The following is a 27,381-nucleotide window of genomic DNA, read 5'->3' on the forward strand; positions in this document are numbered from 1 at the left end:
TCGGAGTGCTCAGAGCTGCGTGGGTTCACACTGTTTGTGTGTAACGAAGCCCGAGCTCCCCAGAGACCCATCAACCACTGACCTGAACACAGGTCAATGACCAGGGGAGGGAAACTGCAAGATGAGACACTGCAGGCAATGTGTGTGTGTGTGTGTGTGTGTGTGTGTGTGTGTGTGTGTGTGTGTGTGTGTGTGTGTGTGTGTGTGTGTGTGTGTGTGTGTGTGTGTGAGAGACAGATTGGAGATAAAGGGATATTGTGTCGCTAAGATTTGAGTCTCTCTTTTCATTATTCCATAAGAGTACATGTTTTTGTATGCGTGTGTGTTTACTTAGTGTGTTATTATCTCCTGACTGAACCTGCAGCAGCGTGCATCTCAGCATGACAGATAACATCGTTACAAAGCACTGCTTGTCCTCAAACTGCCTCGCCAAGGCAAACATCACACACACAATAAGAGAACAACACGCCTTTGCTCTGAAAACACGGGCTGTTTGTTTGTTATGACTCACCTCCACTCTCAAAGAATAGGTACTCTTAACAAGATACGATACGATATATAAGTTGTTAAAAAGTTCTACAGTTGGAAAGTTTGTCGTGTTTATAGAGAAAAAATCTTGAGTTGCTCCAAAAAAGTTTGTCTGTTGTCATATATTCTCTGTTTTAGTTCAGCTAATGTGAAGCAGGACTTGATAAGAAGTTAAACTACTTCTTTAAATGGAGAATTGTATGCAGTTTAATGGATAAAATTAGGCTTCAAAGGATGTGGTTTCATTTCAACAACAACTGCAGTGAAACTCAAGCTGTGAGACTGTTATCCAACCACACTGTAAGAGTGGATCAGGAGGTCAGACAGGTCACATAGAGAATCTGTGGTCAGTGTTATTACTTCAGACAGCGCTGACTCTTTTCTGTCTGAAAACTTTAGTTGAACTGCACAACAATGGTCGACAGAATATTGTTTTCCTGAATGTTGTGTCTGTGTTATGAAGTGGAGTTCAGCGTTGCCAGATAATTACCATATTTGTACGATCATTTTGCTCTCTGTATGATGTACTATCAATAAAGCCCACAAGTGCCATCATGTATGATAACTGCTCCACGCTCATTTGAAGAGAGTTTGTATGAGAGACAGCTCTGAATGCACCAGTAAGCCCAGTTATTTATTTATTTAATTAGCTCAGTTTATGGCCTTAACTGTTTTCATGCAGATTATGAACAGTCTTCCAGTTGTGCTGTCTTCCTTGAAGTCTTAAAAATAAAATATTTACCAAAATCTCTATTTTTGTTGACGAAAAAGAGGAGACATTTCTTTTTTCAATGCAGCAGTTTTGTGTCCTGTGCTGCGCGTGCCATAGTCAGGAGGACTCAGAGTAATTTACTTACAACAACAGAGCTTGGGAGAAGGAAGATAAACAAGATATTTTGGCTAGACTAGATTGACTGAAATGTTATAATCTGATGGCTAAAACTGTTTTCAAAACTATATCAAGATAGTTACGGTTTTCTTTGACTAAAATGAGATTAACATTTTCGTGTCATTTATTTGTCACGCCCCTGGTCTGTAAAGGCCTTAAGACTTAAATAAATAAATAAAAAACCCATCTATGACCCTACAGTAAAATATAGAAGCTGTAGGTGTCCTAATGAAGGGATCAGCCTGAAGCACCGATAAAAAATTTCTTTATAACTAAAACCAAGCACTGTTGCTTTTGACTTACGACCTGGATGATATTTTAAGTACATTTAACACCACTTTAAGGCCTTTATAATTAAACAACATCCATTTCAGACACGTTTAATGGCCTGTAGACAGCGTGGTGAAAGCCTGGTGAGTGTCAGGGTCGAATAATTTAAAACTCCTCCGGGCCGTCGCTGTAAAAGGCCAGCCAGTCTACGGGAGCGATGACGTGCTCCGAGCATGCAATATCATTTTCCCTGCAATAAGTAGAATAAAGTCTGACGGAGGTGAGGAGAGCCAGAGCATCTAGAGGTCTCGCTCCGCTACTGTGAGTGAGTCAGAGGTGACGGCTGGATCCGACAGATCAGAGGTGGATTTTCCATTTCCTTTCTTCTCCTGTTTGTCTGACAATTGAGCTCTTTTTCCCCCCATTGTCAAAAAGTCTTTTTTTTCTCTTCTGGATGTTTTTGGGGGCGTTAGTATGCATAATGACAATACCATGCATGTGACAGCGAGGTATTTGAAAGGTTTATTTTTGCCTGCTGCGCATCATTTAATGGGTCTTTTTCAACCATATAAGGAGCCAAAGGAACAAAATCATTCATGTTTGCTTTCCACTTCTTCATCTCAAGAAATGCAAAATTAAAACAGTGTTTTTTTATTTACGATGTCAATGTGATGTTTGAACAGGTGTTGGAAAGGAACGTCTCCTTTGAGAGAGATGCAAAAGGGAGATTGATACACCAGAAAGGAAAGACGCCGTCTCCAAAGTAGCAATGACCTCCTGAGTGTTTTATATGGGTCTTTATTAGGGCTGTCAAATTTAACGCAATAATAACACGCTAACGCAAATTTGTTTAACATCACTAATTTGTTTAACGCATTAATGCAACTTAAGATTTTTAGGTTAAAAATAAAATAAAAAAAAAAATCTATAGGTACCAACCATGTCATACTAGCTTGTCGTGAAGGAGGTTAAATAACGCTCCAAACTAACACAAAATAAGAAGGGACAATGCACATTAATTAACATTAGCCATCATGTAAATGTGCCAGATTTCGCCATACAGGCTAATTTTCCCTGGCAGGTTGATGGCATTACAGAAAGCAAGAGCACATAAGCACAGACCCATTGAGCATAATTAGTAAAGCAAATTAAGTTTAATTTTCACTATCTCGCTCCTATTACTCTCTATAAGTTGTTGAGGCTTGTGGTTGACCTATCAGCCTTGCACAGTAGGCTACTGCAAAGTCTTCCCTGTTAGCAACCAGTATTACCTCAGGAGCAGGGGCTTTTTGGGCCATGCATTGGTCCTTGCAGTCAAAATGCATGGTCAGTAAAATATACTTGAGTTCCAGGAAAAGTTGCTCAAAATGGCCATGAGGGAAATATTACTCAGAGAGGATCTACACTGTAGATGAGTCTTCAAGGCTTAACCTCAAATCAGATTGTGCAAACTTTGTAATCCAAATTATGGATATCTCATTTGGTGATATGAAACCGTTGTTGTACTCACCACATGGAAGACCTCAGCATCCTGACCGGTGGTGAGGACCATCTGGGGCTGGAGGCCGGACTGGAGGAAGAAGCCGTGAGCCGACACTGTGCAGCCTCCGCTACATTGAGGGGGGGGATGAGAACGGATGTTAGCGTAAGCAACAGACAGAGACACAGTATATCCCCACTGGGAGGGACCTGTTGTTAGCATTAGCAGTTTAGCCACTCGTCACCTCCTACTCGTTTCCTCCTGCTGTAAAACTAAAGCATTAATCTGTCTCGCCTCATCCACAGACACGCTCAGTCACTTGTACTTCCTTCTAGGTGAAGAAATATGAGCAAGAGCTGAAATATGGAGGAAATTTATCAAGTCGACATTGACAAATAGTGATATCTAAACCGTTAAAAATCCAAAACGTGGAAGCACTTCAGTGCTGACCACCACACAGATGTGGAGAAAACAACGATAAGAGCCGTTTCACACCAAGCACGGATTCATCGCTGCATCGATGTTGGATTGGTGTGTCTGGGCCTTAAGGTTGAAAACCCCATTCTGAATGAACACAACTAACCTGACGAAGGAGCGTGAGGGCTGGATGCTGTTGATGATGGGGTCTTGGTTGTAGGTGAACTGCACGGGGGCGTGGCGCTCCACCGAATCCACCGTTAGCTTCACGGGTTGCTTGGAGGGAATGCCGCCGTGTAGAGGCGTCTTACAGGTCAGCATGGTGGATGTCAAGCTGATGGTGGCGGTTGGGGTGGAGGGGAATGAGTAAACACACAGGATATATTGTGGTGTTAGTATGTAGAGTACAGTGGTAGCCATTGTCCCTTATTCATGCATTTCTTTTGCATTAGTCCTGCAGATAACTCCTGATTGAGCGGGAGAGGAAACGGAATGAGGAAATGAGCGAGGAAAGAAACCTTTGATCTTCTTTAACCAGTCCTCCAGTTCATAAAAAAAGTTAAATTACAGTAATGTCAAGACATATTTGAGTTTATGTAACAAACACAACAATCCATCTACAGTACAATACTGTACAACCTCCCCAATTCCTTTCTATGAAAGAAAGAAAAAGGCAGAGAGGAGCTGCTGCTGTTCTGCAGTGTGTGAGGCAAAGAGAAAGAGAAAAGGAAATAAAAGAGAAAGAAAAGAAAGGATAAAAAAAGAGAGTGTGAACTGACCTCTGGATCTTACAGGCTGCTTTCCCTATCGTCACCTCTCGCTTGTTCCCAGTATCCAGGAAGGCTCCTCTGATCGTCAGCATGGTGTTTCCGGACTTCGGCCCGAATGTCGGGAAGATTTCATGGATCACAGGATCCTGGACGCAGAGACCACCAGACACTTTCAATAAGTCCATTAGATCCTATGGCTTTGCTTAAATTTGTGAAATTTCTCTGTGTTGAACTCATCAAGTAAGGGCTCTACACTAACTTCTAAAAGTGGTTGCCAGGCAACCAGGCATCGGCTTTGGGTTGCCGAAACTAAAAATATAGTTGCCATTTTTTGTCATCTTATATTTAGAGTAATTAAGATACTATGCAGTCAGCTTAATAATGAAAATGTAACATAAAAGAATACAAACTTTATTACAGTAACCAAATACAAACTGCAGTATAATTTTTCGTCCAGCTCAAAGATGCCGGGATACTTCGCCTCCCAAGACGTCACAAATTGACTTCCCTGAAGTCAACGAGCGATGAGTTCTCGACACTGCTGTAAGTAACGCTTCCTGGGGGGCCCAGCAATTGGCCCGCTCCGAATGGCCACGCGCTCCAAACGGGCACGAGCCCCCGACAACGCTGCAAGCAGCAATCCCAGGTGGCTAGCGGGAGCTAAGCAATCGGCCCGTTCTGAACGTGCATGCCGCGAACGGGCACTGCACTAGTTGTCTCTATAAGAGATGCCTGTGTGCACGAGGGTAAACGTACCAACACACGTGCAGCGTTGTCACGTGCAGTGTGGATCTGGTTCTGACTGTAGCAGCAATAGTTTGTTGTCCTTATTTTTTATATATATGAAAAAGTGGTTGCCACTGTTTTCAACCAAAGGCCAAGAATTGGTTACTAATTTCTCAAAATGGTTTCTAATGGCAACCTTAACTTAAACTTTATTAGATTTGTCACATACAGGTAGATAAATTAAATTTGACCTCTGCATTTAACCCATCCTAAGGAGCAGTGGGCTGCTGTAAAGCGCCCGGGAGCAACTTGGGGTTCGGTGTCTCGCTCAAGGACACCTGGACATGTAGACAGTAGGAACTGGGGATCGAACCGCTGACGGTTGAAGGACGACCACTCTACCCACTGATCCACCCCTAAACCCGGCAACTGTTACTGTCGAGCACTACAAGTATACATACTGAGGACCTTTAAATCATGTCAGACAAATCGATTTATAGACAAAATACACAGATTTTTCACAAAGTGTAACCAAAAAGAAGGAAAAAGATCATTCTTACCACAAAGGTGAAGCCCTCCATCGTGGCGACCTTGTGTCCACTCGTGACCTTCACTGTGTGTCCTGATGGGGTGAAGTTCCCACTGAACATTGGGGAACACTGCAGCTCAGTCCACCTAAACACACACAGACCAGGCATTATACCCCGCCGCTGGCAACAAGTACTTATCCTAATTCAATGATGACCTCCTGCACAAAGAGGCCATCTTCATCTGGGATTGGGTGGGCGGTGTTTTTATTCCCCCCCCCCCATATTTGTAATGAGCTTGTTTGTAGCAAAAGGGGCTTTTGAATGGGACATGGCTCCAGTGGATTTGGGAGAGTGGAAAGTCTGGATGCAGCGATTCTTTCCCAGCAATTTTTCAGTTAAAGGAGTCATGTGTTGAATGTGGACGGCTGCAGGAGAGGGGGGTGGAGGGCTTCTTAACATTCTTCCTTCAACACAATAACCCCTCTTAAACTCCTGCTCTGCCCTTATAGGACGCCAGTCTACGGGTCCCTTTATCTCGTAAACACCCACCACTTAACACGCACTCTGTCTCTCTCTGCCTCGCAAAGGTGGTTTTTCAGATACTGTGCAGGAACATGCTCATTTCAAAATGCACAGAAAACTCAACATCTTTCCATAAAACACACACACACACACACACACACACAGGCACGGGATGTGTTAAGGAAGAAAAAAAAAAAACAAACACACACCTGTTGATATTGTCTTGTCTGGGCAGTTTGCAGGGAGCTCCGGCCACCTCCACGGTTACCAGAGAGGCCTTGAAGCCCTCCGTCTTGTTGAAGCCAAAGTTTTTCCCGCATATCGTCACCATTGCAGAGCCTCGTATCGGTCCAGAGGTCGGAAAAACCTAACGCACGCAAAGGGAACATTTGAAACATTTAGTCTGAGATCATATTAATAAAATGCTCCTCAGTACCACTGGTCTCTGAGTGTTTATCCAAATTAATACAAACTTTTGTCGTAAACTACTTGCTTCCTGTTTCTAACAGGATGTTTGTGCTGCCCCACCTGCCTCTCCCTGGTATTGTTCCAGGCGTATTTATGTTCTCGTTGTCTTTAATGACAGGTTAGCCATTACAGAAGTGACTTTTCCCTTTTAACTCCTTCCACCATCTGCCATAGCATTGGATCTTTGAACCTGTTTGATCTGAAACTACAGCGCTCTCTCTGTTTTGAGCTGTAAATCAATGTATCTTTGTGTTGTAAAGTAACCGGAAATGACCAAATAGAATCATATTATTCACAAATTATAGAATTTTATCAGAATCAGAAATACTTTATTGATCCGCGGGGAGAAATTGGGAGGTTTCAGTTGCTCTGATATAAAAGCATAAAGAAATGTAAGAAAATAGAAATAATGGAGTAAGTAACATGTAAATTATGTACATAATGCTACAATATAAACACAATATATGTAGAGAAATATAAGTAAATAATAAAAATAAGAAGAAATATGTACAACTATGTGCATTTAAGACTATAAGAATATATAACATATAACCACAGTGAAAATAAGTAAAGTAGAAAAACTAAATGCTGAGAAGTGGGATCAATTAGGTGTGTTAAATATAAATGCAATTATAGTATAAATATGAATTAAATAAGAATATGTCTTGAAATGTACAGTATATATGCGATAGTAATGCCAGGGTATTACACAGTTGAATTATTGCACAAATTATAGTACAGTTGATTTAAGTCAGTGTGTTTAGTAGTAGTACTTTTTTAGTAGCAATTCTTCCAATAAAGCGCAATTCTTTCCTTGATAGATTCGATTGACAGCAATATAATCAATATATTTGATCAATCAGCTTTTGGGTGGAGTTGGAGTTTGTGTCTGAAAAATGATGTTCGGAGATCTAGAAAAGGAAGTAGTGTTGTGCAGTTTGTTAATGCCTGTTGCCATTTTATTTATTAACTGATATCTACCTAAATTAAGGGGTTTATTTCAACTTTACTTAGGTATTCGTGTCAACAACACTTCAAGTAAGTGATACAGACGAGAGTATCCTGGCATGAGATTTAAGAAAAGTAAACAATGACACTCGGAAGATAACATCTAGTGGGTAAGTGTTGCATAAGAAACCTCTATCAAACCTTTCTACCTTTTCCAAATTCCTCCTTGTTAAAATGGTCCCAGAGGAAGAGGCGTTTTTACAGGTTCTCGTCCCATTAACCCATTTTGTTGCATTTAGGGCAGTGAAGGTAGCTTGGTGTTGTGTTTTTTTTTATATGGAGACAGTCTGACAGCCTGGGGTGCAACATTAAAGTGAGAAAGAATGAACGCCACCCACACTGAGCTCAGTAAAGTCTCACAATGTCAGAGCAGCATTAAATAGGACAGTGCTGCTGTAAAAGGGCTGGTATTTCAGGAAGGACCGTGACCTTCACAAACGCCACTCTGGAGAGACAAAAACAGTGCAAACATACAGATTGCGGGTTCAACATACACATTACATATGAGGTCCCATTCCCAGGGCCTCCATTGTTCCGGAAGTCAGGTGACATAGTATAAAGAGCAGTAAAGTTCATGTAAGGCGGAGGTCGCAGTGGATGGACGGGTCAAACAAAACAAAAGTGACTGCTGTTCGTGCTACGTGTGTAATCAGAAGTCAACGTTGACTTATTTTAAATAACGTAAGTATGTTACCTAAAGTACTTAACTTACGTCACGTACGTAACTGAAGTTACAAAGCGAACTTACGTAACAAATAAGGATGTCACAATACCAGAAATTTAGTAGTCGATACCAGTACCAGTGAAATTCCACGATTCTCGATACCCAATTCAATACCACGGTAAAAAAGTAAAACAAAACAATAAATCCCATGTACTTCAACATGAACTCCTTTATTACCGTTTGCATACTGTTTTTTGCAAACTTGTTATTAATCCTTGATGATAGAAAAACTAGTCTAAATTTTACAAGATTATATTTGAACACATCATGATAACGTTATAATTTACCTTCGCCCAATACTCATTTTTACAGAATAGATCTTGAATGCATCATAATGCACTCAATGCAACCTCTGTACGTTAGCTCCGTTATTTAACCAAGCAGGACTGTGCTGCCCGCCGGCTGCTAACAGCTACTAGCTCTCCTCCTGCCGATTTCAACACAGATTTGTTGTTCACATTGTAGTATTATCAGGGAAATTTTCTATCGTCCCCGCCGTTGGTCTCGAGTCCTGATCCCCAATACCTACGGTACCTGCGGTACTGTAGAAAAAATGAGTACCGTCACATTTTCAGAATTTTAGTATCAACTTGGTAACAAATTATCGGTTCTCATGACATACCTTGTAACAAACTTATATAATGCAAAACCAAAATCTTTGACTAAACCTAACCAAGTAGTTTCGTTGTCTGAACCTAAGTGACGCTGAGAGGTCCTGACCAAGTGTCCGTATGTGACGAGTTGGGTATGAGATTCCGTGATCAAATGATGAGGTTTCCCCGCAAAATGAGTCAGCAGGAAGCTACAAAGTTACTCATGTTTACTTTTAGATTCAGGTTATTTGCAGAGCAGTGAACTGAACAATGAAGAACTGATAAGATTGATCAAGCAAGAAGGAAACTGTTTAAAAACTCTCTTTTGAATCATGTTTTGTATTCCGAAAGTATATAGTGAGTAAAAACAGTGAGCCTCCTGCCCTGACCATCACCATGGTGACTAGTTGGTTACCTTGGTGATGACAGGAGTGCAGTAGTCCTGGGTCCAGATGGAGGGGGAGGGACACTGGTTGGCTCTGGTGCAGCGTCCATCACACCAGCCACATTCGGTCACCCGCGACGACATCAAACAGGAAGCACAGGTGGTCAGCTGACCACAGCCGGGGCCAATCAGAGGGACCTTAGTGATCTAGGAAGAGGGAGACGTAAGAAAGTCTCACACACTAAGCATTTCCACTCAGACAGAAGAAGAAAGTGTTTAGTAGCAGAACCCTTGCGGTGAGCCTCTAGGAACATTATTCTCTTTTATCTGTTGGCTCTGCTCCGTGATCACTGTTGTTTTAAAGTGTTTTTGTAATCACCTCACTAATGCAAGAAATTTGCATTTTGCAGAGCATAGAACCAAAAAGTGAATTTTTGTCCTTAATCTCTGTGTTTCCAATCCCACCTTGTTTCCTGTGGCCATCAGCAGGGCTCCGCCTGAGCCGTCGGCGTCCAGCAGCGCCACACTGGAGGAGACGGGTCTCGAGTCCAGGCGGACGTTGACGTGAGGAGAGGCGATTCGGGAGACCATCACCTGAAAGAAAAAAGGACATTGTAATCGTGTTAAAGGGACATATTTTAATGTAACGGCAACAACACTGTCATGACTCTGACACAGATTCCAGCATCATTAGCTGAGACTGAGTGATGTTTCTAATAATAGAACAAGAAGCTAGAATAGCAAACAGGTATATATACTTGGCAGGTGATTGGATGAACCATCTGTCAATCAAACTCTTTCCAAAGCCAGTCAGGAGAAGAGCTAAAACATGTTTTCCATCGAGAATTACCTTCAGTGCCGTTCTTTGCTCTTCTTTCAGTGAAGAAATACTCTCCAATTCTGATATAACAGACGCTATTGCAGCATCTACGCTAACCTCTTCAGGAGCCACCATTGTTTTTTAGAACGAACAGTTGCTTCCGTGACGCATCACACAAACCTAAACCACACCTGTAGCTGCCAGGAGCTCCTCACAGGACGCTGATTGGTCCAAACCACTGTGGCTCAGACACAAACGCATTATATCATACGTGATCCTGTGATTGTGCGAATCTCATTTGATCTTGTGATATCACGAGAGTCCAGCTGCCGTGCAAGACAGCTGTTATTAAAAATGCTTCAACAAGAATACTGCATTCTGAGACACTTAATTTACCAATGGACAAACTATTGGTGGCTTGTACCAAAATCAGAGTTTGGTTTCGACAATAAGCCTTAAACCAGACATTTGTGTAACTCAATAGTGAGTTATTGGTGCTGATCAACAGCCCTTGATTTCTTATGGACATTTCTCCAAAGCATTATGTAAGAAATCATAGTGACCTGCATTCATGCATTCAGATATAATCTGTTCTGAATTAGGAGTAAATGCCACAGAAATTAATCTTTTTATTATTTACTGTATGATCTGCTGCAGTCAGTCTTTTGTATTTCTCAACAAATAACCACCCTGGTCAGTTGAGGACTCCTGGTTAGGAGGTGGGGATTTTTTCCATCGTTATCGCTGTGTTAATCTGAAACGCTTCACAACGTTTTACACCGATACTCACACCATGAATTAAATAAGAAGGGAAGATTATACGGAGTCTGAAATGTACAACAATGGATCCACAGCATCGCCTGAGGACAGACCGAGCCTCGAGGATGAAAAAGTGGAAGACATCAACACATTTTTTGGTGCTACGCCAGCACACCTTGTTACAGGGAGTTGGTTGAAGGAACACGATCCAGATGGTGTCATCTCTTCCTGGAGTTTGGCTTTAAGCAGAGTTGCATTTCATTACAATGTTTCCTCTTAGTCCGGCGTCATGGTCTACAAATAATGTCTTAGAAGACCTTTCTCACTGGAGACACTTTGAACTGTCAGAGCAGGAAAAGTACAGGTGTAACTAACACCATTAATGTGTCTGTTCCATTTAGGTGTGTCAGTACGCCATGCCCTGGTACACCGAATTGGAATGCAGCCATTATTAATTAATTAATGAATCAATTAGTTAATTATGTTTGGCAAGTATACATTTTCCCCCCTGTAAAAAGGTATGAGGTTTGGTTAAGCAACCCTGATTTATTTATTTATCAGGAAGTTTTGGTCAGATTTTACAGCAACTTAAACTAAACTTGAATATACATTTATTTATTCTTTCATTCTTTTATTTTTTTTTACTAATTTTCCAGCATTTGGAGGTGTGTGCCACCAAAGCAATAAGTACTTTTAAAAGAAAAGTAAAGTATATGTTATTTATCTAATATAATTTCTGCCTGTAATGGGTACACATAGTCAAGTAAACACGTAGGTATTTATCAACCTGGATGCTATTTTCCCATGTTTTTGTGTCTAAGTGAATAATAGGGACGACGACTTTTCGAATTGGTCCAGTATTGAGGGAGAACGCTGCTGACGCCAGCTGCTAAACGAGCTGTAAGGTAATTGATCGGGGCAACTCCTCACCGTCAATGCACGTCCACTAAAAGTGTTTGTTTTTGCCACTAACAGGTTCAGATTGTTATTATAAGTGTCTGACAACATAATGGAAAGAACCCTACAGAGAAATAAAACGTTTTTCTGAACTTTCACTTTCTGTTTGTTATTGTGTTATGTGACTTGTTGCTAGAAGACAACGGTAGAAACATGAGTGAGAATTGGAGAGAGGAGTGCCACGGGACACCGGTGTTGACAGAGTTTGTTGTGTTGGAGAACAGAAAGCGTAGCTTAGTGTCATCTAAACGATTTTCAGTGTCATGGCTGAATATTTAGCTGACAACGTGGATGCGACGCAAGATTTCCGAACGAGACTTCTCAGAGCGAAGAAGACAGATCAGATCAAGTGAAAGGTAAGAAACATGTTTTATTTCTCTGTAGGGTCCTCCAAATAATGTTGTCAGACACCTATAATAGCAATCTGAGCCTGTCAGTGGCAAAAACAAACACTTTTTTAGTGGACGAACATTACATTACAGCCCGTTTAGCAGCTGCCATCTGCAGCGTTCTCACTGTCCACATTAGCCACTTAGACACAAAAACATTGAAAATAGGGTCCAGGTTGAAAAATACAGAAATTGCCCTTTAACAAACACTGGAGGCTGAGACACTTACAATCTATTCAGCATAGAGCATTTGACAGTTATACAATTGGTCAGACTTCACAACTGTGCTCTGCCTGTAGACACAAAACCTTGATGTCTTGAATTAATTTCATTTTATTTCGAAGTACATCACTGTCTGTATCCTAATAAGCAGTAATCATTAGTTCAACTTCTTATAATTTGAAGAGATAACTTGCAAGAGAGACGTAGCTGTTAGCTTCTACCATAGTTGAGGGGGTTTAGAGAGAGAGGAGTCTGGTTTGGGAGGAAACATCGTGTCGTCTGACATGTTGGGAGGTGTTTCAGACACACACACACACACACACACACACACACACACACACAAGTCTGCACACATGCAACACACATACACTCTCCATCCTGTCTTTCCATCACACACACTTTGTTTGACTACCTCAGATTATCTCACACATGCAGGATTTACACACAAACACGTACAATAACACGCACACAAGACATACATCCCCCCTTCCTCACACACACACACACACACACACACACACACACACACACACACACACACATGCAGTCAACACACCTGGAACAGCATTTATCATTTGCGGTTACGCTGCAATTACAGGCCTGGGAGCAAACAGAACAGAACAGGGTCTCTAATGGGGTGTGTGGTTGCTCCAGTTACATGAAGCGCTCTAAATTATACCATCCCCCCCGGTCACACACACACACACACACACACACACAAATAGATATAGTCCTTGGGCACACACACAATCTTTCTGCCGTGTCAGGATGGAGCTGCAGTGCGATGAATCCTCCAAAAACAAAACACTCACGAGACACTGCAGTGATGGGAGTTATGGTATGTGTGTGTGTGATTCCAGTAAATACCTACAACACTCTGCATTGTAAACTTTAAATGTGATTTTGTTGGTTGGCAGATACGCCGCTTGCCCTCACCTCACCCTAAGAAACGCCTTGTTTCCCAGCGTCATTCCTCCCTCTGTTTGAGCCTCATGATCAACGTCAGCTTTGTAACAGCGAGTATAATGGGTGGCTTTCCGCTGGGGACAAGGCCATACAACAGGCATCTCTCTGGAGGTAATAGCGGTGTAAATTACAGCTTATTGTATTAAGCAGGCCGGGGGGAAGTTTGGCCTCTAAACACGGCCACTGTGTTATTCCCACAGTGGCCCAACTGAAGCCGAGGGAAACACTTCCTGAGCCAGAATGGAGTTCATCGCGGGGGGAACAACGCTCTTTTTCTTTCACTGCCTCAACTCCATATTCCCTCTTGCCTCGTCCGCTGGGAGCGACCAGGAAACTGAAATACATGAAAAGTTGACAGGTTCTTTTTATCACGCTAACAATGAAATGAGCTGCTGAAGCAAAGACGAACACCTCTCACAGATTCTTATTGTGGCTTATCTTTGGGAGAGAGAGAGCAGGTGGCCGGAGGGTCGTCAGGTCAAATACTCGCCGTAGAAAACCAGAGCAGGGAAAGTGAATGAGACACTGCGTTCACACCCAGACACCTTTGAGCAAGGGTGCTTGAAATGTTATTCCAGTTATTTACAACTTGGGTCTTGTGGCATAATTTTCTTTCTTTCAATTTCTTCCCACCTGAAACACATGAATACGCCTCCCGTCCGCAGAAAAATGTCATAATTATTGCGGCGAGCCTCACTGCCCCTGCTGCCTGGTGTGAATTCAACCTAAAGCCTGGGCCACACCAGGAACGGCAGGAGCGCGTGGCGGCTGCGCTACCTGTTGTTTTTTATTTCGGTGTCCGTGTTAACAGGTTACAGCAGCCACACTGCCCGCGGCTCGGCTGCGTGTCAGCTGCGTCTCTTCTAGAGATTCGAGGTCTCGCCTATTCTCGCGCGCGGTTCACAGCAACAAAAGACAGTAAAAGTGATGTATTGACTGTATATTGATATCATATCAGCAACATTACTACAGTTTCGATGTTTTTTTTTTCTATTTGCAGGACAGTGTTGTAGAACATGCAGTGACTTGCAGAGCTTCATGAATGAATAACGTACAGGGTTTTAATTGTGGATTATTACTATTATTTACAAATTGTTTGTAATTGTTACACATGTTTCTTAACCTTTCTCTGTCTAAAATAAATATAAATGACATTTATAATGAAATGAAATGGCCATTATGAAAGGCAAACTCTATGTAGAAAGAAAGGGCTGGCAGCAGCAGCTGCAGCAGCAGAAACGCAGCTGGTCTGAACAACCGACACGTGAATCACGCAGCCGCCGCGCGACGCAGCCACGCGTGAACAGTGGTTCACGTGGGCGGTCTGTCCGTGGCGTAACACATCCAAAACTGACGCTAGAGAGCAAGGAGGATGTCACTGAAAATGAGACTGAAGAAAACAAAATCACTGCTGAATGTTCTGTTTCTTCCTCAGTTATTTTCCTGTTCTTGTTTTCCTCTCCAGGTTCTCGACTACCTTTTCATCAAATTTTTTTTTTGCTTTCTCTGTTTAGGTTTCTAGGAAAGCATCTTTGTCTCCTTCTCCCCCCATTCTTAATGTCTCTTTCTCTGCCTCCATCCTCTTTCTTTGGTCTCTCTCTCCCTCTATATCTATTAACTCAACTCCAAATCAATTCAGTTAAAACAGTTCAATCTGTTTTAATTGCAAAATCTGACAGAAACCTGTTTTGCTAAATCCATGCTGTGACATTTCCACCAACGTTTACTTATGACTAATAGCTAATCAAAGTTAATATCAATGTTCGGTTCATTGTCACAAATCTTTGTCCTTCTCTGTCTGAGATAATAGGCAGAACATCTTTGATAAGATGGAGTTTTGCAGTGCAGGACAGCTGCTAAAACAATGAACTTCAGCCAATTCAGCCCATCACAAAAAAAAATACAACAAAAAAGAAAAAACTGAAGGAGGGCCTGGTAGGGAGGGGGTTGATGGTAAAGAAACACACAGCAACAGCTGCACTGGACGCTCAGAGAGTAGAAAATGCCGTGCGAGGGAACGTGTCAGCGAAGCCCGCCGTTCACCATTAACGTGCCGTTCGGCTTGTAAGCCCCCTCGCTCCCCACTACCACCATCCCCCCCTCCCTTTCCGTGCAGCTGTCGGCCCTTGTTTTTTTTCCACGTCTCTCTCTTTCCATGCGTGTCTTTTCATTCTTGTGTTTCAAAAACACGTGAGGTAATTCAGCTTTTACTTTATGTGTTTTATTCCATTCGTTGTCTGGTCCAGCACTGGACCGACGCACCGACGCAGCGTCACTCGCTGCACTTTACCCTGCAGCTGTAACCATCCATCGCTTGCATGCAGAGTGCAGTCGGAGTGGATGGACAAAATAACTTCAACACCACATGAAAAGAGAGGGAAAGTGACTCCATTGAGTCACAGTCTGACATGCAGCTACACAGACTGGTCATACTGAGTTAATTAAGTTGGATGCCAAAATGCTATAATTTACCCCGATGATCAGCACTTGGATGACTCTTCAGAACAATAACAATGCAACTAACGGACCTCCAACAGGCCAAATCCACATTTGAACTGCAGGTGCACTGGCACTAAAACCTACAAATGTATTTTACGTGCCAGGTCTTAGTCTGGAAACTCATTAAAATATATTCTTACTTAACACTGATGGGGTGATTTGAGTGTCGAGATGTAAAACTGGGCTTTTGGTTGAAAAGACAATGTTTTCCTTAGACATCTAACTTACAGCCACTGTTTCAAAAGTATTTAAATAACTATATCTGTATGTAAATTGTCTTAAAGGGGACATATGATGCTCATTTTCAGGTTCATACTTGTATTTTGGGTTTCTACTAGAACATGTTTACATGCTTTGATGTTCAAAAAACACATTATTTTTCTCATCCTGTCTGTCTGAATATACCTGTATTCACCCTCTGTCTGAAACGCTCCATTTTAGTGCATGTCTCTTTAAGACCCCCTCCTGAAAAAGCCCAGTCTGCTCTGATTGGCTTGAGAGAAAAATATGGTTCACCTTTGCAAAGGTAGTTCTCAAGCTGTGGGCGGTATACTCTAATGTTCCTGCATGTGACATAGGAAGGGGAGCCAAATCTGAATGGCTTGTTGAATCACATATTTTCTGATCAAGGCAGCCCACAAAAAACTGACTGGGTTGTCTTATTTCAAAGTTTGTGGGTTGGTGGACACTCCAGATACCCTAATGTATGAGCACTGAAAATGTGAGTTTTTCACGATATGTCCCCTTTAAGAAATCTTCATATTTCAACCAAATTTAGCCTAGTTTGGTAGACCTCTTCTGACCTGCAAATTGCAAAACCAGTGCTTACTTGGAAGCCAAATACCTACTAAAAGGACAAGTTATCTCTGACAAGACTTTTCATTCCAATCACCGTGCAATATCATATTTCCACTTGTGCAATTGAGTTATATAGAATAGAATAGTCTGTTTATTGTCAATAGTGTATGTATTGTTCTTATTTTTAATATTTCCTTTTATTTAAATTGTTTATATTTTATACGTCTCTCTACTTTTGTTTTGCTTTTTTTTTACTCTGTTGTATCTTGCTTTTTGTTTTTACTGATGCTTCTTGTTTCTGCACTATCCCCTTTGCTGCTGTACACTGCAAATTTCCCAACTGTGGGATTAATAAAGGAATATATTATCTTATCTTATAATTAAAGCCTCAGTAAGCGTGCTTTAATGTCAGCGCTGCAATTAAAAGACAACTTTCGCTCAAGGTCAGTGCTCAAGGATTCATATCTTGGTGTAAAAAGCACAAAACCTTTACGGAAGAAGGAAAAGAAGAAGAGGAAAGTAAGAGGGTTAAGGGGCGGCCACTTCTTTGTATGTGATATTTGATATTCAGAACTTATTAAGTTTTTCCATTATTTTGTCCATGTTACAAAGTCTGTAAAAATCAAGACTAAAAACGTATCCCATGACTAAAATGTCCTAAAGCAGTATTGACCGGTCATGTATGAGATGTTGAAAGCAGCTGACAAACGATCAGGAGGGTGTAATCCACTGTTGGTTTGTACAATGATAGGCAAAATGGACTGTTTGCTCAGATGGTGGACTGAAACGTGGACTTTTTGGAGGCTCACTGAGCACAGGTCAAAGGTAAGCAAACTGTGCAAACAGAAAGGTCCTGGTGCCTGGTCATAGTTTCCCACAACCTGCCTCTAGCAGACGCACCTGGAGAAGAATGTGTGTTGTGTCTCAAGCAGGAGCGCTTTCACTCCTCACGTACCGACATCCTGCCAAATTTACATGAACAATGAGCGAGTGGCTGCTGTGGCCTCAGGCTCTCTGTTTACGCCTAACTGCTAGTATTTCCCATGCAAATTAGGCTCCTGACTGGCTTTTAAAGGCATTTATTGAAAAAAAATTCACTAAAGGCAGAACAAAGTGACTTCTTTACCTGTATGTGGCGTCCGTCGGCGGTGCCGAGGTATGCCACCGCACGGCCGTGGACTGGCACCACGGTGATAGAGGTTACCAAGGTGTTTGTCAGCTCTTTGTGCCAGTACTCCAGCCGTTGGAAAAACTGGGTCACCTGCAGGCGGTACTTGCCCTCTTTCCCTTCATGGATTCCCTCATGTGGGTCGCAATTGTCTGACGAACTCTGCAAAAACAAAAAATGCATCAGTTAGAAGAAAATCCCTGTGGTGTGCTCCAAGAGTTACAAAATATTAGCGCTGTCAATCGATTAAAATATTGAATCATGATTAATCGCAAATGAATCACATTTGTTTTATCTGTTAAAAATGTAACTTAAAGGGAGATTTGTCAAGTATTTAATACTGCTTTATGCAAATGTTATGTATATATTTATTATTGGAAATCAATTAACAACACAAAACAATGACAAATATTGTCCAGAAACCCTCACAGGTACTGCATTTAGCATAAAAATATGCTCAAATCATAACATGGCAAACTGCAGCCCAACAGGCAACAACAGCTGTCAGTGTGTCAGTGTGCTGACTTGACTATGACTTGCCCAAAACTGCATGTGATTATCATAAAGTGGGCATGTCTGTAAAGGGGAAACTTGTTGGTACCCATAAAACCCATTTTCATTAACAGATTTAGAGGTCAGAGGTCAAGGGACCCCTTTGAAAGTGGCCATGCTAGTGCTTCCTTCGTGACAAGCTACAATGACATGGTTTGTACCAATGGATTTCTTAGGTTTTCTATCTTATCTATCTTCACTCTAGCTTTAAAACTGAGCCTGATAGAACTTAAAAATTGCAAGTTGTGTTCATGCATTAAAGAAATTAGTGGAGTTAAAACAAATTTGCGGTAACGTGTTATTATCCTATTAACCTTGACAGCCGTACGAGAATAATACTGGAGAGTGCTTCTTATTGTGGTTACGGGCATGATATTATGACATATGGCACAGCCAAGAAATGTCAGCAACATCAGTGTGGTCATGTTTAACAGTCAAGAAAATCCACTTCAAAGTCGTGAACTTCCATTGGAATGAAAATCTGGAGCAAGCAGCGAAGACAAATATTAGATAATGCATCATATTTTCCGGGACTCGTCAGCAAGATTGGATCATCTTATCCAAACACATTTCTCTCCTAAAAACTACTGGTTATACAATATCATGTTGAACTATCTTCTTTCATATTAGGCCCGATGGGGGAGGGTTGAGAAGCAAACCTCCTAAGCCCCCCTTAGCTACTCTTTCATCAGGCCGTGCTCGTAATGGAGGTCTCGGCGTGATAGTACCTCTAGGGCAAGTGCACACTTTGTTGAATAGAAGGACGGCAGGATTTCATGGGAAACAGAGAGAAGACTTTCATGCTGTTTTTCTTTCCATGAAAAAAAACGTTCTCCCCTATCCAACTGGGCAACCACACCTTTTCTCTCTCTTTCTCCAACCTCCTCTTTCTCTACTCCCTCACTTGAGTTTAGAACCAAAGTCCAGCTCCCCTCTTTGGTTTTCAAACATCGCTGGGTTGTGCACATTGTTGTGTCTGGAGCCTGTGGAGCATACAGTGAAAGCACAGACTGTAGCTGGGTTCAGGGCTTTTTCTCTATCGGTACCCCCCCCCTCCTCTACGCTTACTGCCCAGCCCTACCGTCTCACTGCTCCGGCTCTTTTTCTGTTTAGTCATGGCCTCCTGTCCCAGCCTCAGGTTTCATTAATTATTAATGACCCAGAGGGTGGCGGGCCTCTTGTGGCTCTTAAGGTCCTTGACCTGGCCGCCTGACCAGGCCTGAGCTCTCTGTTGTTTTCTCAGCTTCAGTGGATGATGACCTCTTCACTGGACTCACAAGGAGGAGGGGGGAGGGAGTACAGGTACAATGATTATGAAGACCTGTGGACGGCTTCTTTCAAAGCGCCTCACAGTGCCATGCAATTTTAGCAGGAAACTCCTTAATGCTTCACTTCGATGTTTGTGACCTTAGTTTTGACCTTTTGTTGTGGCTTAAGGCGAGACACTACAGGCAAAACCACTGTTTTTCATGCACTGGTCAAGTTTGAGCTATTCTTCTTCCATAACATGTCTTCTTTCAGATTAGTGGAAAGAAAACATCCAAAATACACATGTAGGTGTTTATTTTACTACTTTGTCTATTTGCGTCTGTAGATTTCTCATAAATTCACCAAAAGTTAGCATTAGATAATGCCTCATTTGCATATCTAAACTAGGGTTGACAAAGTTAACGTGGTGATGATGTGTTAAGGCAAATTTATTTTAACGCCACTAATTTCTTTGACGCATTAATGCAATCGATCATTCGGAGGTTGTAGAGGGCTCAGTTTTAAGGCTAAAGTGAAGATACTGGTATCATATGAAATTAGAAAAACCTAAGGAATCCATTGGTACCAACCATGTCATACTAGCTTGTCGAGAAGGAGGCTAAATAACGATCCAAACTTGCGCAAATTTTTGGCAAGGAAAAACTGGCATGGTCATTTTCAAAGGGGTCCCTTGACCTCTGACCTCAAGATATGTGAATGAAAATGGGTTCTATGGGTACCCACGAGTCTCCCCTTTACAGACATGCCCACTTTATGATAATCACATGCAGTTTGGGGCAAGTCATAGTCAAGTCAGCACACTGACACACTGACAGCTGTTGTTGCCTGTTGGGCTTCAGTTTGCCATGTTATGATTTGAGCATATTTTTTATGCTAAATGCAGTACCTGTGAGGGTTTCTGGACAATATTTGTCATTGTTTTGTGTTGTTAATCGATTTCCACTAATAAATATATACATACAATTGCATAAAGCAGCATATTTGTCCACTCCCATGTTGACAAGAGTATTAAATACTTGACAAATCTCCCTTCAAGGTACATTTTGAACAGATAAAAAATGTGAGATTAATTTACGATTAATCGCAATTAACTATGGACAATCATGCAATTAATCATGATTAAATATTTTAATCGACTGACAGCCCTACTAAAAACTTGCCAACATTTTTTTTTTTATGGCTGTTGACAGTATTTTCTGTATAGATTTCTGTTCTGGAAATTCATGCAAATTAGCACATAGTTAATAGGATAATGCATCATTTGCATATTGAAAAATTAAATTTAAGAAAACTTACACTTACTTAACACAAAAAAAATATTGCCTTCATGTAAGTTATCAACTGGGGAAGTTTCATGGTGACAGTAGTTGAATTTTTCACCCTAATGTCTTCAAACAAAGTTGGTTTTAATCACTTACAGACTCATGATCTCTCGACTGCCTTTCTACCTACAGCACTGCCTCGGTCATAAGGTCATTATTGTATTGTGGTTTGTGTGAAACATGCTGCATCATTTGTTTAGTGTAAGTCTCAAAGGCGAGCTTTGAAGACGAGGAGAACAATGGTGGAGTAATAAATCAGGAAAGTTGCTTTCTTGGTGACGTTACATAGCTGAGACAAACGCGACCGCACGAAGAGGAAAGCTGAGGAGAAACCTGGCAAACCGACAGGCACGCAGCAGCAGACCTCGGTTAATTTAAGTGTCCTCAAGGTCAGTGGCGGCCGCTGGAAAGACAACGGTGAAGTCAAACTCGGGGAAAATGTGGAGGAAATTGAAAGCTGGCTGAAAGGTTGGATGCTTTAAGTGAGGTGGTGCAGCCAGCTGATCTGCTCTGAATTACTGGGGGGGTTAAAGAGAGTGCACACCGGATGAGAAATGACAGTTTGTCACTGAAATTGATTTGAAATTGGATAAAGATATGGACACGTAGGACGAGATGAGGGTTTTGATAAAGTCTAAGGCAGAAGAAAGAACCTCAAACATAATGGACAGGTTGCTTTTGATGTGTGAATCTGTGTGTCATTACGATTTATTATCCATTGTAATTTTGCAGATTAACATTTTAAAAACATGGGAATCTGCCATAACTGTTCCCACGTCTCAAAACTACAACAGATAGTCGTCATCACTGCGAAGATTATGCCACGCGGCTCAATAAACAGGCCTCGGGTTGATTATTTTCAGAGCAAACAAACAGGACTTTGGATTGTTTGTTGAAGCGGAGAGGGACGATGGGAAGGAGAACTGGAAAGCTCTCGGAGGCATTCCTCTGCCTCTGCTGAGGTATTCCTGAGGATCAAGGCAGTGGAGTCGGACAGTGGAAAGACTGTTTTGACAAGCTCTGTTTGAAGCTCCGCCGCTGTTATCCACGGCTGCTCCTTGGCACGGAGAAAGAGTTTTAGAGGACATCAGACTGACACTGACATGGAGGCAAACAGGTTCCTCCAGAAAGTAATAACCGACTGAAACACAAGATTTTCACAATAGGATTTCAAGCTAATTGGACAATAAATGTATTGATCTTAAAGGGCAGGTCCATCTGCGTTATTTTCCATTTTTTCTAAATGAAAACGCCCACTCAGCCGTTAGCAAAAAGCAGTGACGTAAGTTACCAAAGTAAGATATTCAATAAGGTTATGAATACTGCGAACGCTAGCACTAGCTGAGTCACCGTTAGCTGTGATAAGTTTGGAAATAATTGAAAGGGTTGGTTCCGATTTTTTAAGTGGGATTGTACGTATACTCCCGTGCTCTGCAAGGTAAAATTACTGTTTTTGTGAATGGAGTCTGGTGGCTTTAAAGAGAGCGATAAAACGGCTTCAGTTCCCCGTAAGAAAGGGCTGTCTGACGGCGAGGTAAAGTGGCTGTGGACGGGAACAACTGAAAAAGGTATTTTAGTTTAGTTTTATCAGTTTGAGTGTACTCTATATTTAAAATATTTTCACCGCTTTACCTCGCCATCATCCCTTTCCGACGGCGAACTGAAGCAGTTATATCGCTGTCTTCAAAGCCACCAGACTCCATTCACAAAAGCAATAATTTTACCTCGCAGAACACAGGAGTTGCTGGTCTACCGCTGCATCGATTGGTTAGTTTGTTTATGTTATTTTGTGACTTTTGGATTGTGGCATCCACAGCAGTACGTTGCTTAGCTTCCGTGCCGGTACTCCTGTCTGCTTCTCCAAAACTGGGAGCACGCCGACCGCCATCTAATTTATAAACTATATGTAACTTGTAGACTGTTACACTGGCTATAAGGATCTGTATATACTGTATATGTAGCAGCGTCTTCATGCAGAAATCTACGTCAGGTCATGTGGGAAAAAAGGTTTTAGAAGGGCTTGGGAAAATAGCATTTTGACGCTAAAACATACGTATTTTGATACAAAGAAGACAACGGAGTAGAAACGCTGCTGGGTCTTTGTGGTAATCGCATACAGCTGCTTTTTGGATCTTTCAGGTGTACTGCGCTTATTCAATCTTGTGAAGGGTTCATTGCATGTGTGGAATATGATCCCAAAAAGTACAAAATTCAAGTCTCCTTCAAAAATATTCCAAGGCAGACTGTAGAGTTTGAGCTACATGCAATGAGCCCTTCACAAGATTGAATATACTTCGACCAAAATTTGAATGTTCGGACATAAGTAACACCACTGTAAAGCTACAGAATGATATAAAAACCTTAAAAATCCCAAAACATTGGCAGCAGCTTCTAAACCGGAGTACGAGCCACAAGATAAGTACTTGGTGGAAGCAAACAAGTCACTCCCGGTGGCTTTTGGATAGGAGCTCCTGCAGAACCTGTTAGATATAGTCATCAAAATGCCATTGAAATAGAGGTTATAATCTTGTCAGCTTTGATAAAAACAGTCCACTTTTGATGGATGGCGAGACATCTTTTCAACTGCAAGTCATCAAAACCACATGTAGGCTTCGCCGATATCGGCTGCTTCAACAAAACCTCAACTTTGGAAAGAAAAGGAAAAGAAAGTCCTCAGTTCTGTCAAGTCTGTTTTTAAGACGGTTGCCTACAATGTGCAACTAGCTGTTGTACTCTGCATGTTTACAGGTAACAATTATACTTTAACAGTTTCACATTGTTGACACTCTGCTATAGACGCAATTTAGTCCATATCAGAAAAGTGTCAATGATTGATACCCAGCCCTAATGGAGGATTAATCATTGAGTGAATCAATAACCACATAAATGTCTGAGTTTGAAACTCATATTTCACCTTTCCTCTCCATTGATCTTTTGGAAGATTTACAGTGTTGGCAAGTGCCCCTGATGTTCTACATCTTCCAGGCCATTTGTGAATGTTTTTCAGCCTCTGAACAGCCACCGAGGGGCAGGTACGTGAAATATTGTACACCTTCTTCTCCATACTTAACCAGCAGCCATTGTCCCCAAAACAACGGCTTGGCGATAGGGTTTCGGTGTCGTGGGGCTCCTAAACCCCGCGGCACCGCTCGGGAGAGTCTAGAAGGGGGTGAAAGGTGATCTGCGTGGTCTAATGTCGTTTTCATACTCTCACTGTGGCCCCTGGGTCCTGTGTGTGAATAGACACACTAATGCCTGAATTATAAACCCTGGACTGGGTTACTGGCAGGAGAGGGTTTGGATACAAACACTGTCACTGCCGTGCAAAAAATAGGGTAACGGCGCTCTTGCTAATGTACAGAAATACACACAGTGTTTGCGGAGGCTTAGCCCGAGTTAGCACACTCGCACACATGCACAAAGTCTGTCTCGTCGCTGGACGCTCAGCTGGCTCTCTCACTGGAATAACAGACCTTTGACCTCCGCATTGCATGTGCAATTGTGCGCTCCAGACGGCGGAGAGGTTCGGTTGTCGTCGGGGTGTGTGGAAATGCATTTTTTAGAGAAAGTGAAATGCAAAGGAATGCGGAGTGCACAAATAGCTCAGCGCGTGTGTGTGTGTTGTTGCGGTAAAGTTGGGACACACATTACAGCGCTCCACCTGGACTCCGGGTGCACGTTACTCTGCAACCCGACCCTCAGTTGCTGTAACGACCGTGAAGTGTGTGTGTGTCTAAGTACGCAGGTGGCTGGCCGGTCGCAGCGAGCGCATGGAGTCATGTGTTAATGTGTGTTTGCATGTGTGTGCGTGTGTGTTGCTGTCAGGGTGTTGGGGACAGTTAAAGGGAGTAAGAGAAGCTGACGATAAGGCGAGGACAGACTCTGGCACTCGCAGTGCAGCTGGCCTCGCCCTCGAGAGACGCCAGGCAGGACGACAGCTCTGTCTATAACGGCCTCACACATAAACAGGTCCAACAGAAGACAGCAAGAATAATATAATATTTGACTTTCAGAAACATGAAACAACATAGACAATGTAATTTGCATGCTGATTTTCAAACTGTCCACTTTCCAGGTCCAGTGTTTTGGATTATCAACCATATCAGGGACTAAAAGTAAGGATAACTCACCCTCTGATACACCGATTCTGAATTTTTTTAAATTATAAAAGCAGTACTCTTTTATTATCATTCACCATTAGCTGACCTTTCCACACAGATGAAAATGATGGTGTCTATGTTGAAATCCTTTCCTGTGAGGGAATGCGGTTTTATAATGTACATATTCATGCTCACACTCTCTCAGAGTTCACATGCTTATTTCATGAACATTTCGGAGCCAGTGTTGGTGTAGTGTTTCTCAGGAAAGAAGTGGGAAAGAACCTTTAATTGCCTAATTTAATTTTATTAGTTGCCCACAGTGATGCACTGCCCACACACTACAACCATCCAAAATAGCACACAGATTTGTAGCGTAATTATTGATTTCTCTAATACAAATCACTTCCTGTGCAAAGCGAAGAGTTCTCATACACCAACTGAAAATAAGATCTTCATGAAAATGTGGAAATGTCTGAAAGCCTCTCTGTCTGTCCCCCCTTTCCTCCAGCCGGTCCTGACTTCAATTTTGCCCCTTCACTCCCCTACTCCCCTTCCTCTCTTTTTTATATTTCCTTTACCTCCCCTGCACACAAACACACACATGCACGGTCCATTTCTACCAGTTAAATAATCTGTTGGTGTGTGTTCTCCAGGATTCTCCCACACAGGAACAATGCAGCTTCCAGCCCTCTCAGCGCCACTAAATCACTCTAACTATATAAAACCTGGCTGTGTGAATGATGACCCTGAATCCTCCGTCTCCTCTGCCTCCAATAAGAGACTAAAATATCATCTCCGAGAACACAGCGATGATTTTTCATCGGAGCTCGACACAGCGGCTGCTTTTTCCTGCATGTATCAACAGATTTTTCTCCTCTTCTTCTTCGGAGATCGGGGATTTATGCGATTCAAAACAAGGGGAAGGATGATGGACTGCTGAGTTCGGTGATCGGGGGCCAAAAGTCACTTATTTCTGCTCCGTCTGGGAACTTCTTTGATTCCACTTCTACTTAACGGCAACAGCACATTCTTCAGATGAGCTTTCCAGAGTTGCCCTGCAAATTCGGTCAGACTGACACAGTAGCTAAAGTTACAGTCTGCAGATCAAAGGGAACTAGATGGGTCGACTCCTTAAAACATTCTTACATGCGCAGATAGAGATGAGATATTAAGAGAAAATATTTTTCCGCATGGTTCTAAAATGATTCAATAAGGCTGATTTCTGTGGTGTTTACATTAACAGATGGGTTGATGATTGATATTAGGTTCCTATCCTAGGTGTTTCATAAAAGCTCCCGACATATGAGATACATTACACCATATAAACCCGGGCTTGTCATGCTTGACTTGCATTTTCCGCATGAAACATTCAGTAAAATGTTCCCACCGGATTCGCACGTCTCTCCCTGACTTTTATTTGTTGAAATACTGAGGTCACATCGATAGTTGTGACATCTGCTGTGAGGACGCTGACCCTCATTACTGGCTGCTGGTGATGTCAGTGAGACAGGGTCACATTTATATTGTTTTATAAGATGCCCGGAAGCACCAATTGAATTCTTTGTATTTGTAGTATTAGAGATTATATTTTGTTTTGGCTGTATTTTCTAGAACACATCTTCCCAACCATTTTCCTGCATTGTAGGCTGCTTTTATATCAATACTTTAACTCCTCCATCTCCTGTGAAGAAACTCTGTCTACGTTGGATGTCTATGTTGGATGTCTACGTTAGATGTCTACGTTGGATGTCTACATTTTTGCATTCGGTCAGAGCAAGTGACATTGTATATTGTTACGTTGTTAGGTTTCTTTGTTACGTTACTTTGTTACGTTACTTTGTTACGTTACTTTGTTACGTTACTTTGTTACGTTACTTTGTTACGTTACTTTGTTAAGTTGTTATGTTATGTTTTTACGTTGTTGCGTTATGTTGTTACGTTACGTCGTTACGTTACGCTGTTACGTTATGTCGTTACGTTACGCTGTTACGTTACGTCGTTACGTTACGTCGTTGCGTTGTGATGTTGTTACGTTACATTGTGATGTTGTTACGTTATTATTTTAACACAAACCATGATCTTTTTTCCAACCTTGACCAAGTAATAGTAGTTGCCATGGCATGCACGTTTCTGCAATTGTGATACGAGGCGGATATGAAACGTATTTATGGTTCAGAAATCTCCTGGTTTGCAGAAACGTACAATGCCAACATCTTTTCTGGCGACTGGGTTGGACAGAACTCCATTCAC

The 27,381-nt window shown here is 41.9% G+C and overlaps 1 protein-coding gene across 3 annotated transcripts in view; it reads right to left on the reverse strand.

Moving 5' to 3' along the window:
- The window catches only part of met (MET proto-oncogene, receptor tyrosine kinase), an 89,647-nt gene that overhangs the window by 39,098 nt on the left and 23,168 nt on the right, over nucleotides 1–27,381 (reverse strand). For all 3 annotated transcript variants that reach the window (XR_012593665.1, XM_074633662.1, XM_074633661.1), the window contains exons 3-10: nucleotides 17,847–18,050; nucleotides 9,776–9,904; nucleotides 9,341–9,517; nucleotides 6,342–6,499; nucleotides 5,641–5,755; nucleotides 4,364–4,500; nucleotides 3,751–3,918; nucleotides 3,198–3,297 (exon numbers count right to left, since the gene is read on the reverse strand). Coding sequence is in view for 2 of the 3 variants with exons in the window: in XM_074633662.1 (XP_074489763.1) it covers nucleotides 3,198–3,297; nucleotides 3,751–3,918; nucleotides 4,364–4,500; nucleotides 5,641–5,755; nucleotides 6,342–6,499; nucleotides 9,341–9,517; nucleotides 9,776–9,904; nucleotides 17,847–18,050 (1,188 nt within the window). In the remaining variant the exon portion in view is untranslated. The remainder of the gene's footprint in view (nucleotides 1–3,197; nucleotides 3,298–3,750; nucleotides 3,919–4,363; nucleotides 4,501–5,640; nucleotides 5,756–6,341; nucleotides 6,500–9,340; nucleotides 9,518–9,775; nucleotides 9,905–17,846; nucleotides 18,051–27,381) is intronic.

The sequence above is a fragment of the Sebastes fasciatus genome, chromosome 4 (genome assembly GCF_043250625.1).
Source record: "Sebastes fasciatus isolate fSebFas1 chromosome 4, fSebFas1.pri, whole genome shotgun sequence".
NCBI lineage: Eukaryota > Metazoa > Chordata > Actinopteri > Perciformes > Sebastidae > Sebastes > Sebastes fasciatus.